Here is a 15530-nt window from a genome sequence, read left to right as displayed (position 1 = left end):
TGATGCTCTAATGGCACATCCTGTAGTAGTGCGCTCCCACAAGGGGAACGAGTTAAAGGTGAAGTGCGAAGGCAAGTTAAATACTCCAAGCAGGATTCCAGAGAGGGGAAAGCAGATGTCTGTTGTTTACTAACAGAAGCACAGCAATGACACTGCCTCCCTTCCATCCTGAGAATGGGTTCCGCAAGCTTCCTGACTTCTCTGGCCTAAGTCCTAACTTCACCACACACACTCAGGGTACCTCTTTACTAGGAAAAAGGTGACAAATAGAGGTTAGGGACCCCATCCGTGCCCAACCTGGTTAATAGCCATTGATGGACCCATCCTCTGTGATTTTATCTAGCTCTTTTTTGAACCCTATTCAAGTCCTGGTCTTCACAACATCCTCTGGCAAGGAGTTCCACAAGTTGACCATCTGTTGCATGAAGACATACTTCTTTTGTTTGTGTTACCCTGACCCTGGTAACCATCCCTCACTGGAGTTAGCCAAGACAAGGCAGTACCTCTGTGAAGACAAGGCAACCTGCAGTTTTCACGTGGGTTCAAGGTCAAGGTAACGTCTACGGAGGAATTCACTTACTCTAAGAACGGCCACACTGGGACAGGCCAAAGGTCCAGCCAGCCCAGTGTCCTGTCTTCTGACAGCGGTCAATACCAGGTGCCCCAAAGGGAATGATCAGAGCAGATAATCAAGTGCCCTGGGGCCCATTCCCAGCCCCAAAAAACAGAGGTTAGGGACACCATCTGTGCCCAACCTGGCTAATAGCTATTGATGGACCCATACTCTGTGATTTTATCTAGCTCTTTTTTGAACCCTATTCAAGTCCTGGTCTTCACAACATCCTCTGGCAAGGAGTTCCACAAGTTGACCATCTGTTGCATGAAGACATACTTCTTTTGTTTGTGTTATCCTGACCCTGGTAACCATGCGAGACAGTGGCTTAGCCAGAAGGGGACGTTAAGTGGTCCCTGACTTCAGATGGGTGGGCAATGATAGGGGATGGGGAAAAGGATCAGGAGACATTGAGCCACTTCTCACCAACCAGCCTGGGAGAGGGTGGGATGTGATGGACACGCTGGTCAAGGGACACTGAGGGTCCTACCTGAAGAGTAGGACGGGACATGAGGCTTATTCTGCTCTGCTAGGTGCTCCTGTTGGGAAGCTGAGTCTCTTGAGCAGGGTCTGGAAGCCTGCCCCACCATGCCAGCCCAGTGCTGCTACTGGGGAATGTGGGGCAGGGCACTTGCCCTGCTGCTCATGGGGTTGGGCAGCAGAGACATGCGCCAATCTGCTTGCACAGTGTTCCTGCAGTGGAGCGTTGTCGGTGTCTTACAAACCCCGTGCACCAATGACACTCTCTAGCAAGCACGCCGGGTGCGTTGCTCCTGTCCTGGAAGAGCAGCGTGGAGCAAGCTCTGTGTTCCAACCCCGCTCCCCAGCAAGAGTGCCAGACCAGCTGAGCAAAACCGAGGCAGGGTGGCGGGGCCTGGGTCATAAGTGGGTGGGCCAACAACCCACTCACACCCCCCTGTGGCTAAGCCATGGATGTGAAAGCTACAAATTGCCTTGCCTTGGCTAGGATGTTTAGCTCACCTTAAAAATATAGTTGTTTTGCACAGGCCTGTGACACCCCAACTACCGCAGGCAAAGCCTGTGACATCATAACCCCCAATGGGGAAATCCCTCAAGCCAACGTTGGGGTTGTGGTAAATCTGCTTCGTGCAGGGAGTCTGACGTGTGGATTTGGCAGGATCCAATGGTTTTCCGCACCGCGCTGATTAGAGAACGTTATTGATTTCCTTCGAGCAATTATGATAATAATGCAATGTTCATACTTTGCAGATCAAAGAGGGGGCGGGGATGGCGGGGAGAGAGGGACAAACAAGATCAGAAGGAAAATTATGAAAAAAATCTATGTAGTGCTGCTTTCACAGTGCCCTTGTGAAACCTGGCCCAGGTCTCCAAGTTCAAGTAAAAGACCCTGGCGCTGCATTTAGTTACTGAGCCTTCCTCTTCATGCTGTTTCATAAAGCTGGTTCCATTAAACCACACAGGGAGGCCTCAATCAAGCACACACTGAAACCAGCTCCAGAGATCCCATTGACTTCAGTGCAATCAGACTCAGACCCTTGGGGATCACGGCCTTCAACAGCATAGTATTAAATGCATTACAGCAACGCATATGCGATTTACACGACGGGTAGGCCCGAGCGGCCTGTTCCCTGAGTGAGGCCCCACTGCACTAGACATAAGCATAGTGAGAGACAGCCCCTGCCTTCAAGAGCTCATGAACAGAAAGGCAGAAAAGAACCATTGTCCTCAGGGGAAACTGAGGCACAACCAGGGAATGACTTGCTCAGGGTCACACGGGCAGGCACTGAGCCCATATCTCCTGCTGCCCCGTTGAGTTCTGGAGGAATCCCCTTATCCAGAATTGGAAGGATTTCAGCAAAGGAGGTGGGGGTAGGCGTAGGATTGGGGGGTGGGAGAGAGGCTAAACATGCTCATGGGTTTATGCGTTCTGAAGATTCAGAGGGGCAGCCGAGTTAACCCCTGAGTTACTGAGTCGCCGCCAGGCCCATACTTAAGGCTCTCAGTACCACTCCCTTTTAACAAGAGCATTAGTAGGGGATGGGAGTCACGTTCCCAGGATGGCACCAGCCTGACGACCTCTGCCCTTTAATTCCCTTTTCCATGCCAGCCCTGGAGGGCAGCTGGCCTAGCTTCCCCCCCCCCCCCCAATCCTATAGTACAAGCGCAAATTGCTTAAGGAGGCACCATGCCTAGCACCAGCATGCGGCATTTCGCACGTGGCTGCCAAAAACGCAGGGACTTACGCCCACAGGAACCGGCCCTTTCCATGGGGTAGTTCTGCAGCACGGGGCAGGGAGACGCTTTCAACGGAGAGAACTCAGGCACCCAGGGCACGAGGAGGCTGCCCTGGAAACGAGAGGAGCTAACAGTACAGTCCTGAGCTGGAGCAGGCCAAGTCAGAAAGGGGGCTCATCTGGTGCTGGGCATGGGCAGGGCAAACCTCGCTAATCCGGCAGGTGGCAGAGCAAACGCCACACATCCAGCACCGGGGATGGGGAAGAGGCCACCTCCCTGCAGAGCAAGCACCCCCCTTGAAAACCCAGCTGCAGCCCTACAGAGCTAACGTGGCTTTTACAGCCAGCAATGTGACTCCCTATAAGCCCCACATCTGGACGGCCCATATGTATCCTTGACTGGCCCCTTCCCTGGTTATCTTTTCTAGGCAAGCCAAGGATTTCCCGCCCGGTCTGTGGCTCAGCTGGGCTCCGGGATTACTCAGTTGCAGCCTTCTTTCCATTTCCACATTAGCACCAGCACAGGTGGGAATCACAATTTAGTTGGCAATTTTTGCTGACGAGGAGTGGAGGGGGGGGGGGGGGGGGAGAGGGGAAAAGAACCACACCAGCTCTAGCATTTTCTTCCGTCTGTACTAACTCCTTGGGGGTGGGTCTTCCTTCCTTAGCAGCAGCTGTTCTCCATGCTGCCCCCTCACTGGGTTTGCAAGAAGCCGGCCTTGTTAAGCCGTGTGACGTAGTGGGGGGCTGTCCAGTGTCCCCCTGCGCTGTGCTCTGGGATTCCCACTGACTCACCCACATGTGGATTGGCCCAGACACCTAGGCCCAGCCTGGGCAGAGAACAAGGCTCTTCCCAGGGGGATAGACAAAGGGAGAGAGACGGAGACGAACACCAGGTATCGGGGGAAGAGTCAGTGGCTGGCTGGGAAACATGAAGGGAACAACCTAAGCTGAGAACTCAGGGTCTGGGGGGCGGGTGATGGATCCCCTAACCTCAAGGGTCTGAGGCATCCTGGCCTTGACTCCTGTAACCACATCACGTCTGTGCTGGGCTGTATCCTGGAGAAGCAATAAACCCTCCCTATTCTACTGGTGGGCGGAGTCCGTTCTTGCTGCTACGGGGGGCAGGATCGAGGGGAACCCCGACTTGCCCTCACAAGCTGAACCCCTTGTCAGCACATGCTAACCATGCCAAGCAGACATGGCTCTAAGGAAACAACCGAGGAGCCATTCGGAGCAATGTGCCTGGCTGCCCTGGATCATTTTCTGAATGGGGAATGACACTGAGTTTGTGGGTGTCATTTAGGTTCAGGTGTTTGTTTTTCTGGTGAAGGAAAACCCCTTAACACTAATCTATTGCAGATCAGCACCCATGACTCCAAGGGCCTGGTCTCTGCTCCAGGGTGCTCTTTTGGGTGGATGGGTGGTGGAGGGTAAAATGTCAATCTGCTTTTCTCGTATCTGCACCACCAGCCAGGACATGTGCCACGTGACACACAAAGAGCTCCAGAGAAAGCTCTGTTTACTAGTCCCTATTGCACTTGTCAACTTGCCTAATCTTTAGGCCACGTCTCCACTTGCCATGCTGGAAATCCATCTTCTGACATTTGATTTAGTGGGTCTAGTAAAGACCTGCTAAATCGAATGCAGAGGGCACCCCCCGATTGTCACCTCACTCCTCGCAGTCGCCAAGACGGCACCAACCTCAGTTTAAGGTATGTTGACTCTAGCAACATTATGTACATAGCTGGAGTTATGCACCGAAATCCAACCTTCTGGATCTAGTATAGACCTGGCCTTAGAAAAAATGTCATTTTTATGGCTGACAATTTGGTGAAACCAGCAATAAAAAAGAGCTACACAAATGTAAACAAGAGAAAGCCCCACACACCAACACACACAGCCCTTATGAATGCACAAATGCCCCTGCCCTTCAGCTCAGTCACCCTGAATGCTCTGAGTCCGAATACAACGCAGACACTGAAAAACCGACGGCCGACACTCAACCCTATCACCGGCACCAGGCACCCTCCAAGCCCAGAAGCGTACTTTCCAAGGAGCACCCTGCCCAGCTGTTCCCAGTTCCTCCACTAAACCGACACACCAGCTGGCCGCCGAAGCTCCGAGGGGTGTTCTTCCTCGAGAGAGCACACCGCGCCCAATTCATCAGCAATAATCACCGCAGCAGGGAGCTCCACACATACCCCCGCTTTCTTCACAGCTTCCGAGGCAATCAAGAAGTCTCCGTTTAGTAGCCACCTACCTGACCAGGTGTCTTCTGATCCAGCTTTTCTCTCCAGTGTCCTCTGCATTTGCTTTACGCTTTCACTGCAACTCTCTTTTTTCACCCCACTTTAAAAAAAAAATCCAACCTCGATCTTAGGGATGAGCAGAATAAAATGTCACTTACCTAAAAGAGAGAGAGAGAGAGGAGAAAGGCAAAGCATTACACACGAGTGCTTTGAAATCAGGTCAGCTTAAAGCTTTGAAAATGCCTCCTTTCCTCCCCCTTCCTATATTTTAATGAAACTTGCTGCTCTTCAAAACCCGAGTCCCCGGGCCCAGCTCTCTCTTCATTATCACTCTTTTGTTTCACATTGTGCCCCTCTGCAGCCCCCGGAGAGGTCAAGGGAGAGAGGCAGAGGAAAGCACATCAGAGACCGCGAGCAGGAAAAACATCAGGGGCTTGAAATAAAAATACATAAATGCACGCAACAGGCTCTTTGGTGTGGCAAAACTGTGGAAGTTAGGAGGTGGGGAGTAATTGTGCTAAGCTAAGTACTTGTATGGCCGTTTGTATTGCAGGACCCGAACGCCCCCGTCATCAGTAACAGGCTTTATGCTTATAACATCTGGATCAGGGAGAGGCGTATTATGCTCATTGTGCTAATGGGAAACTCAAGCACAGGACAGGGGAAGCCGTTTGCCCAAGATCCCTCAGAGAGCCTGCGCCACAGCCAGGGCTCTTACATCACAACCAGTTCTCCTTTCTACTCAGCCGCTCTCCCTGGCGTGGCTACCACAGGACTGAGTCCCGCTACAGGTTGTTTTCCAGGGGACAGGGCTTCCACGACGTCTTTCAGGGCACTATTCCAGGGGCGAATGGACCTCGCCGGTCGGAGATGGTTCCTGGGGTCCCTCCCTCCTCGGGGAAGGCTCCTCACTCACCGTATGTCCAAATGCGGGGGGGTCATGGGACACTGCTCCAGGCCTGCACTTGGACTTGTGAGGGCATTCCCTTGGCTGCTCTGTAAGGGCCACCCTAGCGCATCTGACTGCAAGTGCAGGGCTGAATGCATCAGAACGGCCAGACTGGGTCAGAGCAAAGCTCCACCCAGCCCGGTGTCCTGTCTGCCCACAGTGGCCAATGCCAGGTGCCCCAGAGGGAGGGAATAGAACAGATACTGATCAAGCAATCTCTCTCCTGCCATCCATCTCCACCCTGTGACAAACAGAGGCAAGGAACACCATTCCTTACCCATCCTGGCTCATAGCCATTGATGGACTTAATCTCCATGAATTTATCGAGTTCTCTTTTAAACCCTGTTATAGTCCTAACCTTCACAGCCTCCTCAGGCAAGGAGTTCCACAAGTTGGCTACACGCTGTGTGAAGAAGAACTTCCTTTTATTTGTTTTAAACCTGCTGCCCATTCATTTCATTTGATGGCCACTAGTTCTTATGTTATGGGACCAAGTAAATAACTTTTCCTGATTCACTTTCTCCGCACTACTCACGATTTTTTAGACCTCTGTCATATCCCCCCTTAGTCTCCTCTTTTCTAAGATGAACAGTCCCAGTCTCTTTAATCTCTCTTCATAGGCACGTGAGTGTGTCTCCTGCTAGTACCTGGGCCGAGACTGAAATGGTCTATCTGCTCTATGTGCTCTGGGTGCTGAAGTTGCAGGGTGCATTCCCCGCTGTTGTTTGAGATTCTCTAGAGGCAACAGGGTACCAGGTGGGACTAGAACCCACTTTGGTCTCGGGTACCCAGGATATCCCAAAAGGCTGCTGCTGGCCATGTTCTGCTGTGAACCCTGGCAGAAGTCTGGGGAAGACCTGTGATGCCCCTTCCCCATATGTCACCTTGGGAAGATGTGATGCCCGGCTCCCGGAATGGTGGACCTGTTCCCGGCATGGAGGAGATCACTGGGCGGAGGGAGAGAGGTTGGTCACCTGTGAGAGAGGTGTACAGGTGTGCACGAGTGTGTGCCAGGTTCACACAAGGAGACGTATCTCTCAAGGCCTAAAGATAAATAGGCCAATAAAAAGAACCGAACTGTTCACTATTTCTTTTTACTAGAGGCTCTGTCAGCCTGATGTCAATCTGCATGTTTCTATGATGGAGCTCTGATGGACGGCAGTGGATCTCACTTGGATCCGAGGAATTATACCAGTTGCCCCACATTCAGCATAGGGAAATAGGGACACCTTGGATAAGCTGTGTCCTCACCCATCTTCTTTCTTTACCCCGAGCCCCTGCACAAGCGGCCTCAAAGATGCAGCCGGAGGCCCATTCGCGCTTCCTCTGCCCCTCGTCCGCACACGTTCTTTGCACGCAGGGCGCCCTCCTTCCTTGTGCCTCACAAGGATCCCGTGGAGCGTCTCGCCGAGAGGTTGCCTGTTTGATATGCAGCCCCAGTGCAGAGCCTGCAAACCCAGCCTGTTTCAATGAATTACCGGCTGATCTTTATAGGGCCATCATAAAACCAAGAGTGGTGACAGCCCAAACTGCTCCTAATCAGCTTCAACTCAAGAGATTCTCACCCCCTCCCGGCACAGGGGAAGCAAATGCACAATTAACTCTTTGCCTGCTGCAGCATCACACTGCAGCAGCGAGATTAGGGAGAGGAGAGAAACCAGCTGACCCAGTGGACTTGGTCGCTGTGCTTTCCTTGGGGAAGCTCTGACCTCTGTCTGGAGGAGTCACTGTAGCATTGACTCTCATTTACCCAGGTGTAACAGTAATGTACATTTCTTACAGGTACTGTCCTATCACAACCCAGGTTCCTGCCAGCTCTTTAAATAGCTCCCTGCTGGCGAGTGCCGCAGCTCTGCCAGCTCTTGCTGGAGCTGCACGCCAGGGCTCACCCGCATACTGTCACTGCTGCATTCACCCCAATCTCTCTTCCAGGCAGGCAACACGGGGGAAAACAATAAAACGAAGGCATGCGAATCCAACACTGGAGCAGGTACCACACATGGAGACAGCCTCTCAAATGTATTCATGGCTCAGTCTGCCATCACAGTCTGGTTAAAACCACAAGGGCCTAAGATTGGGCAGCCAGTCACACATACAGAACGCTGCTGGAGCTAATCTCCAAGTAATGCTAGAGCCCTGCGTGGATACAAAATTGGTGTCTGAATCCATAGCTACAGCTGCAAAAATGATCCGCAGATATCCACCTCTACAGCAGATGTGGATACCCACCGACAGAAAGCAGAGATCTGCAGATTTGCAGTGTTTTAGATGCAGAATTTGTATCCACATCCGTATCTGCAAAAATGAGCTGTGGATATCCACATCCACCTCTGCGGATGAGGATACCCGCAGATGTAAAGGGGATATCCAAGGATTTGCAGGGCTCTAGATAATGCAGTGGCCCTAGGAGCTTTGCAGGCTGAGATTCAGACCTGGAATCACCAGATCTTAAATCATGAGTCTCCTCTGCCTGACCTAAAGGGCTTGATGCTCCATTAGCCAAAAGGGTAGCAGGCTCAACAACCCCTGTGTGGTCAGCCAACTCCACGTGGGGCTGGGGTGTCACACTGAGCAGCTTACAACTGAAAACGCCAAATACTCCACCACATACTTTCACAGAATCATAGAATGCTAGAACTGGAAGGGACCTCGAGAGATCAAGTTTAGTTCCCTGTCCTCACAGGAGGACCAAACACCATCTAGATGATCCCTGATAGATGTCTATCGAACCTGCTCTTAAATATCTCCAGTGATGGAGATTCCACAACCTCCCTAGGCAACTTATTCCAGTGTTTAACAAACCCTGACAATTAGGTAGTTTTTCCTAATGTCCAATCTAAACCTCCCTTGCTGCAGTTTAAGCCCATTGCTTTTTGTCCTGTCCTCAGAAACTAAGGAAAACAAGGAAAACAATTTTTCTCCCTCTTCCTTGTAACACCCTTTTAGATACTTGAAAACCATGATCATGTCCCCTCTCGGTCTTCTCTTTTCTAAACTAAAGTCCTGTTCTTTCAGTCTTCCCTCATAAATCGTGCTCTTTAGACCTTTCATCATTTTGGTTGCTCTTCTCTGGACCTTCTCCAGTTTCTCCACATCTTTCTTGAAATGTGGTGCCCAGAACTGGACACAATACTCCAACTGAATCCTAATCACTGCAGAGAAGAGCAGAAGAATGATTTCTTGTGTCTTGCTCACAGCACTCCTGTTAATGCATCCCAGAATCATGTTTGGTTTTTTTTGCAACAGTGTCACACTATTGACTCATGTTTAACTTGTCGTCCACTATGACCCCTAGATCCCTTTCTGCAGGACTCCTTCCTAGACCACTGCTTCTCATTCTGTACGCGTGAAACTGATTGTCCCTGCCTAAGTGGAAGACTTTGCATTTGTTCTTATTAAACTTCATCTTATTTACCCCCAGGCCATTTCTCCAGTTTGTCCAGATCTTTTTGAATTGTGACCGTATCCTCCAAAGCACTTGCAACCCCTCCTAGCTTCATATCATCTGCAAACTTAATAAGTGTAGTCTCTATGCCATCATCTAAATTGTTGATGAAGATATGGAACAGAAACAGTCCCAAAACACACCCCTATGGAACCCCACTTGTTATGCCCTTCCAGCATGATTGTGAACCATTAATAATTACTCTCTGAGAATAATTATCCAACCAGTTATGCACTCACCTTATAGTAGCCCCATCTAGGTTGTATTTCCCTAGTTTATTGATAAGAAGATCATTACAAGACCATATCAAATGCCTTACTAAAGTCTAGGTATACCATGTCCACCACTTCTTCCTTATCCACAAGACTTGTTATCCTATCAGATTGGTCTGACATGATTTGTTCTTTACAAATCCATGCTGACTGTTACCTATCACCTTATTATCTTCCAGTTGTTTGCAGACGAATTTCTTAATTACTTGCTCCACTATCTTTCCTGGCACAGAAGTTAAACTGACTGGTCTGTAGTTTCCTGGGTTGTTCTTATTTCCCTTCATGCCAGACAGCTTTGCCTAATGGTTGAAGCTCAGTACTGAGAGCCAGGGGATACAGCCCCAATGGCAGACAGGCTGCTGGGCTAGATGAAACACCAGTCTGATCTGGGAAGGCAGTTCTTATTACCTTGAGATCTTTTTTATTATTTATATTAATATGGTGCCTTGAAACTCCAGTCCTTGAAGCCCCAGGACTGTCAGCGCCACGTGCTGTGCGAACACAGAACAGATGCTGAATTTTGGGCTGAAATCCCCAATACGTCAGAATCTCAGGCTGCAAAAGGATCTGATGTAACATGAGACACATTCATGCAACCCCCTTCTGATGCCCTCCTATGCCCTCACCCCAGTTTAATCCACTAAGAATGGACTTATTCCTTTTCCCTCCTCAGATGATGCTATTGCTGATTTCCCAAGCCAACACCAGACCTGATGGGCCAGCGATTTGATCCTCTGTCAAGGCCATGATTTTGATGCCTAACGTTATTCTATTTCCACCAGAAATTGCTTTCTTTTTTATTATTATTTTCAAGGCTTCCATTTCAAACCATTATTCCTTTGAGAAAAGCTTTTACTTTTGCCCGCATTGCTTCACACTGAGTTTTCCTGTGTATTATTATTATTTTTTTTTTTTGTAGCAAGAATATTTATTGATTTTCACACTGGGCAAAGAAACAAACGATACTCCGGAGGGGATCTCCATTTCCAGGAGCCACAAGGTTCCTGTCAGCCCTCCACACAACAGGATGGGGATTAAAAAGGCAGAAAATCAAGTGGAAGGTCCACCTTACTCTTCCCATTGTGCAATGGGGCAGAGGCCCAACCACAGGAGGAAATCAGAGACCAGGACCATGCTGTTTCATTCTTCAGTTATTCAAAACGAGGCATCAAATGGTTGATGCAAACAAATCTTACCATGTGCGTAAGGAGCTTGCGGCGGTGAGATGGCATTCAAAATCTCAGATGTTCTGATTGGACACGTCGCTCGCGTTTGTTCTCCAACCAGATCAGGATTCCCACTGGTAATACTCACAATTAAGAATCTAAAGTTCACTCTCTCCCCAGCTATTTTCTACCATCTGCAGCCAGATTCACTACAGGAGAAGCTTATATACATCCGCAGGGCTCCCCAGCCCAATAGCAAGAGCCTGTGTGAAGATACGTCACCGCCATGACTGCATTACTCTGGCTCTGCACTGCCTCCATCGACAGAAGGGGGGGTTTCAATTGAGGTCAGTAGCCCACTGTCATGTGGTGTCAGTACCTTGCTGGTTGGTGTGCTTGGGCTGTGGATGACCCCTACTGGCCTCTGTCTGTGAGCACGGCCCAGCGGGGGGCACCTTGAGGGCCCCCATGACAGTGACCGAACCGGTCCTACCGGTTAAGGGAAGGGACGGAACAAAGGAAGTGAGTGTTGGGGGAGGGGGAAGTCTTTGGCTGGAAACCATGAAGGAGACAGACTAAGGAGGGGGGGCTGGGAGTCTAGGGGCCCAGGCACCCCATCTCAAGGGGTCTGAGGCATCCTGGCCCAGACTCCTGTAGCCACATCACGTCTATGCTGCGCTATATCCGGGAGAAGCAATAACCCCCTCTGTTCTACTGGCTGGTGGAGTCTGTTCTTGCTGCTACAGGGCTGCATGATCGGGGGACCCACAACGCGTTGTCACACCCACCTCCCTGAAGGACCTAACATCACCAAAAAAAAAAAAATAATACTTCCAGTGACTTATCTGTGTTTGCAGTCATGGCAAGGTGAAGCTAGCCACACGGGATAGGGTGCAATACTTTTCATAGCCCTGAGCACTGTGACTAGGTCAGCATCAGTTTTAGCTGTAGACCAGGTTATAGCATAGATTTGATTGCAGTTCATGAACTGCAGCCGGGTACCATGCACATGTGGGAGAATCACTTGATCTTACAGGGAACACAAGAACTGCCACTCTGCTCTGAAATGACAAGGCAATTACAGTACCCAGTAATTAACTGTTCCCGCAGATTACTCTGCAGCTATAATGGATGTTACTGGATAAATGGAAGATTAAGGGTCTGCTAATATAATCTATACATATATTTTATATATCTATACATATACATCTTCACAGCATGCGAACAATCACAACAGTGAATCACTAATGGAAGAGAGACTGCAGTAGCTCTGGGAGCTGACAGGCCCCCCTCTGACGGGTGTCACCCCAAACTTTTCTTAAAGGGGGAGAGCACACAGCCCCAGAGGACTCAGGCAGATGAACCTGTGTATGCCTGAGACAGGGCCGTGCATTCACGGTGAAGACAAAGGAATTGCTTTCTCAGGAAGGCAGTCTTGCTGCTACTGTCACACATGGGGTCATTCCATGGCAGGGCTGATCAAAGCAAAGATGCAATCTGGAGATCAGAGTATCATCTGCCGGATACTGCAATCTCACTGATTCAACCCTCCACCCCAGCTCCTCATCTTTTCTTTCCTGCCTCCAAATAGCACATACAACACTGCCCCCGAACATCAGTCCTCAATACTAGCCTCTCTCTGGAAGCTTGTGGGAGGAAGGGAGAGATCTGTGCCGTTCCGCAGGGGGACCCTACAAAAGTAACGTCCTCGGCCAGGATTGCACAAACACTTGTTAGCCCACCAAACAACAGCCACCTCTGTAGACTTCCAGGCACTCCTGCCCTGCAAGGGGAATTCCACTGAACAATACTGGGCTCCTGTTAAGTCAGGACAGGCGGAACGCTAAAGCTCCATGGCTGAAGGGAAGTCAAGGCAAGCCTCCCATCCCTAGAGCAGCAGTGCGCAATGTGGGTCGCGACCCCCTTGGAGGTCACAGCTGTCTTCCAGGAGGGTTGCAGCGCTGTGATTTGGGCACCTGACATACACGCGGCAGGGGTGGGGGGAGTGGCAGACGAGCAGAGAGGCATTTAAAGGGGCCGCGCTTTTTATTTTTCTCTCAACCAACATTTTCCCGGGGGTTGCGATGCAAAAAGGTTGTGCATCACTGTCCTAGATCAGGTGGTGCTGCACATTACAGAGGGAAGGGATCAAGGTTGGAGTCAGGCAATGCAGGGCCCTGGGCCAGACACATCCGGAAGATGCATGGGGCCTACCCCATACTTCTGAACTGGTACCCTGTGCCCGATGGCAGCGGGGGCAGGATAAGAACGAGGATACCTCCGAGATATGATTGCATCACCTTGAGCAACACGCTCATGAAATATTTTTAAAGCAAATTTTAAACTCCGGTCCTGGCGACTCCCACAGGCAAATCCGAAACGGACCCTTTGTACCTGGGGCTGGCTGATGCCTGTTCAATGGTTTTGTTCCCACTTGAACGGCTCTTTCACAGGTTCGATGTTCTGCTGATAGGCCTGGCAGGACTTTTCACTCTTAAGATAACTAGATCCTCTCAGGAGGAAACGCAGCCATGGAACAGAGACAGGAAGAGGCAGATGGCTGGACATTTGCTGCCCAAATTTCCAGGTGCCCTACACACCTGTGTATTCTGCACAGGGGTAAGGTCAGCCTTGCTCTGGACACCCCCCGCCGTGGGGGGCTGTGTCACCAGCCCTGCAGCCTCACCTCACCCCTTGGAGTCGGCTGCTTTTCTTTTCACAGAGGCAGGGGCAGCACAGGACACTCCCAGCGGCCCCTGGAGACCTGAACCCTGCAGCCATCTTCCCAAACCTTCCTCTGCTCAATGTGGGGGGACAGTCAAGTGGTTACGCGTCAGAGGGAGGGGTCCAAGGTTCAGTACCTCTCTCTGACACGTGTTTCACAAGGGACCTAGGCAAGTCCTGTCCTCCTCCAAACCCCGATTTTTGAGTGAGGCACCTAAATACCTTGACATTTTTGGGAGCAAAGTGCCTAAATCCCTTTAAAAAGTTGGCCTCCCTCGTGCCTCAGTTCACCATCTGTGCAATGGGGATAATGGCATTGTCCTCCCTCCCTGGAGTCTTCCGAGGGCAGAGCCAGGGAAAAGAGCATGGAGCTCAGTTACCATGGCGATAGGGCCCATGTACGTACAGAGGAGGGACAGACAAGGGAGGAGGACTGACCATCCGAGGCCTCCAGAGATGGATCGAGAGTCAGCTCTAAGCTGAGTGATGGGCTCCGAGTCCCTCCTCCCCCGGCCTCGACACATGTTTTTAATAACCAATTAATACTCACTCAGCTCAGCCCCACTGGACTGAAATAGCTGGCTCAGCGAGGGGGACTGTTTTTTATTACATGCGGCCTGACTCACAGGCAGCAAGGGATCGAGAGTTAATCATGCGCTCGCCCCCCGTCGGGCACCAAGCGCCGCAAACCCAACGCCACGGCCTATGCAGGAGGCCTGGCCTCAAAGCACTCCAGCCACCGGGCTGATTGAGCACGCCTGCTACATGGAATCGCAGTGACGCGCGCTACCCGCCCCCGCCTCTCTCCCGGGGAAGCCATCCCACGCCCAGCCTCCGGGCAGGGCAGCGGCTGCTCCTCACCCAGCCGGGTCTCTCTCCAAGCTTCGGCCACGCAGCGTGCAGCGCCAGACCCTCAGCCGCTATGAACTGGGGGTGCCACCACGTCCAGTGGAGCTGTGGCACCCACGCCCTGCAGTGACGGCATCTCTGCAGGCTCCAGACAGAGCACACAAGCCGGGCGCAGGGTCACTCCCCAGCCCTGAGAGAACCACCCCACCATGAGCCAGCCCAGGGCCCCGCTTTGCGAGGAAGGCCTGGCTGAGCCCGGAGAGGAGCCAAGCGCGTTGTGACGACGCGTTGGGGTTCCCCCGTCTCCTGCACCCCGAAATGGCACAAACCGACTCCACCAGCCAGTAGAATTGAGGGTGGTTTATTGCTCCTCCAGGATACAGCGCAGCACAGATGCAATCTGGTTACAGGAACTGGGGCTAAGAGGCCTCAGTGCCGATCCCAGCCCCCTCCCCAGTTTCTTATTCCCTGCTTTCCAGCCAGGAACCAACTCCCCTCTTCCAGCCCTGCCCCCAGCCAGGGCCACATTCCACCTTCCTTTGTTCCTCTCCATGGGGGGTGACTGGTCAGACAGGTTGAGACCACCTTTGCATAATGACTCATGGCCTGTCCTTCTGGGCCGCGGTACCAACTGCAGCCAGTGGGGGTTACCCCAGAGCCAGCAGCGTAGAAACCAGCCAGGTACCCCCACTACGTCACACTCGTCTCGGCTGAAAGTCCCTCGCGGGGCTCGAGAACAATAACGATAAGCAATACTGGTCCCCTGTTCATGGGGGATAAACCTACCACCATAGAGGGGACATACAAATGGATTCATGCGCTGTGGCTCCAAAAAGAGGAATCAAGGCAGCGCAAATAGGTGGCATCTGCATCCCCCTTGCGTGGATCCCAGGCTCTGGCTGGTGCCGAGCCTCCATGGTCCTGCATTCTGTGCCGTCATTTTGCGCCAGGGGCCCAGCAAGCATAAGGCCGCGCCATGCTATGCTGGAAGCACATCCAGCCTCCTAGCGGATTCTGGCGCACCGGCCCAGCCACTGGCACCGA

The 15530-nt window shown here is 51.6% G+C and overlaps 1 protein-coding gene across 2 annotated transcripts in view; it reads right to left on the bottom strand.

The window, feature by feature from the left end:
• Nucleotides 1–15530, bottom strand: part of NTM (neurotrimin) — a 738537-nt gene that overhangs the window by 508417 nt on the left and 214590 nt on the right. The window contains exon 1 of one of the 2 annotated variants that reach the window (XM_075909355.1): nt 5093–5383. The exons of the other annotated variant lie outside the window; for it this stretch is intronic. Within the exon in view, the coding sequence (XP_075765470.1) occupies nt 5093–5141 (49 nt within the window). The 5' untranslated portion in view covers nt 5142–5383. Of the gene's footprint in view, nt 1–5092; nt 5384–15530 lie in introns of those variants that run through there. 2 annotated transcript variants of the gene reach the window in all.

The sequence above is a fragment of the Pelodiscus sinensis genome, chromosome 26, assembly GCF_049634645.1.
Source record: "Pelodiscus sinensis isolate JC-2024 chromosome 26, ASM4963464v1, whole genome shotgun sequence".
Taxonomy (NCBI): Eukaryota; Metazoa; Chordata; order Testudines; family Trionychidae; genus Pelodiscus; species Pelodiscus sinensis.
The sequence above is the reverse complement of the archived record's forward strand: the minus strand, read 5'-3'. Positions and strand labels throughout refer to the sequence as shown.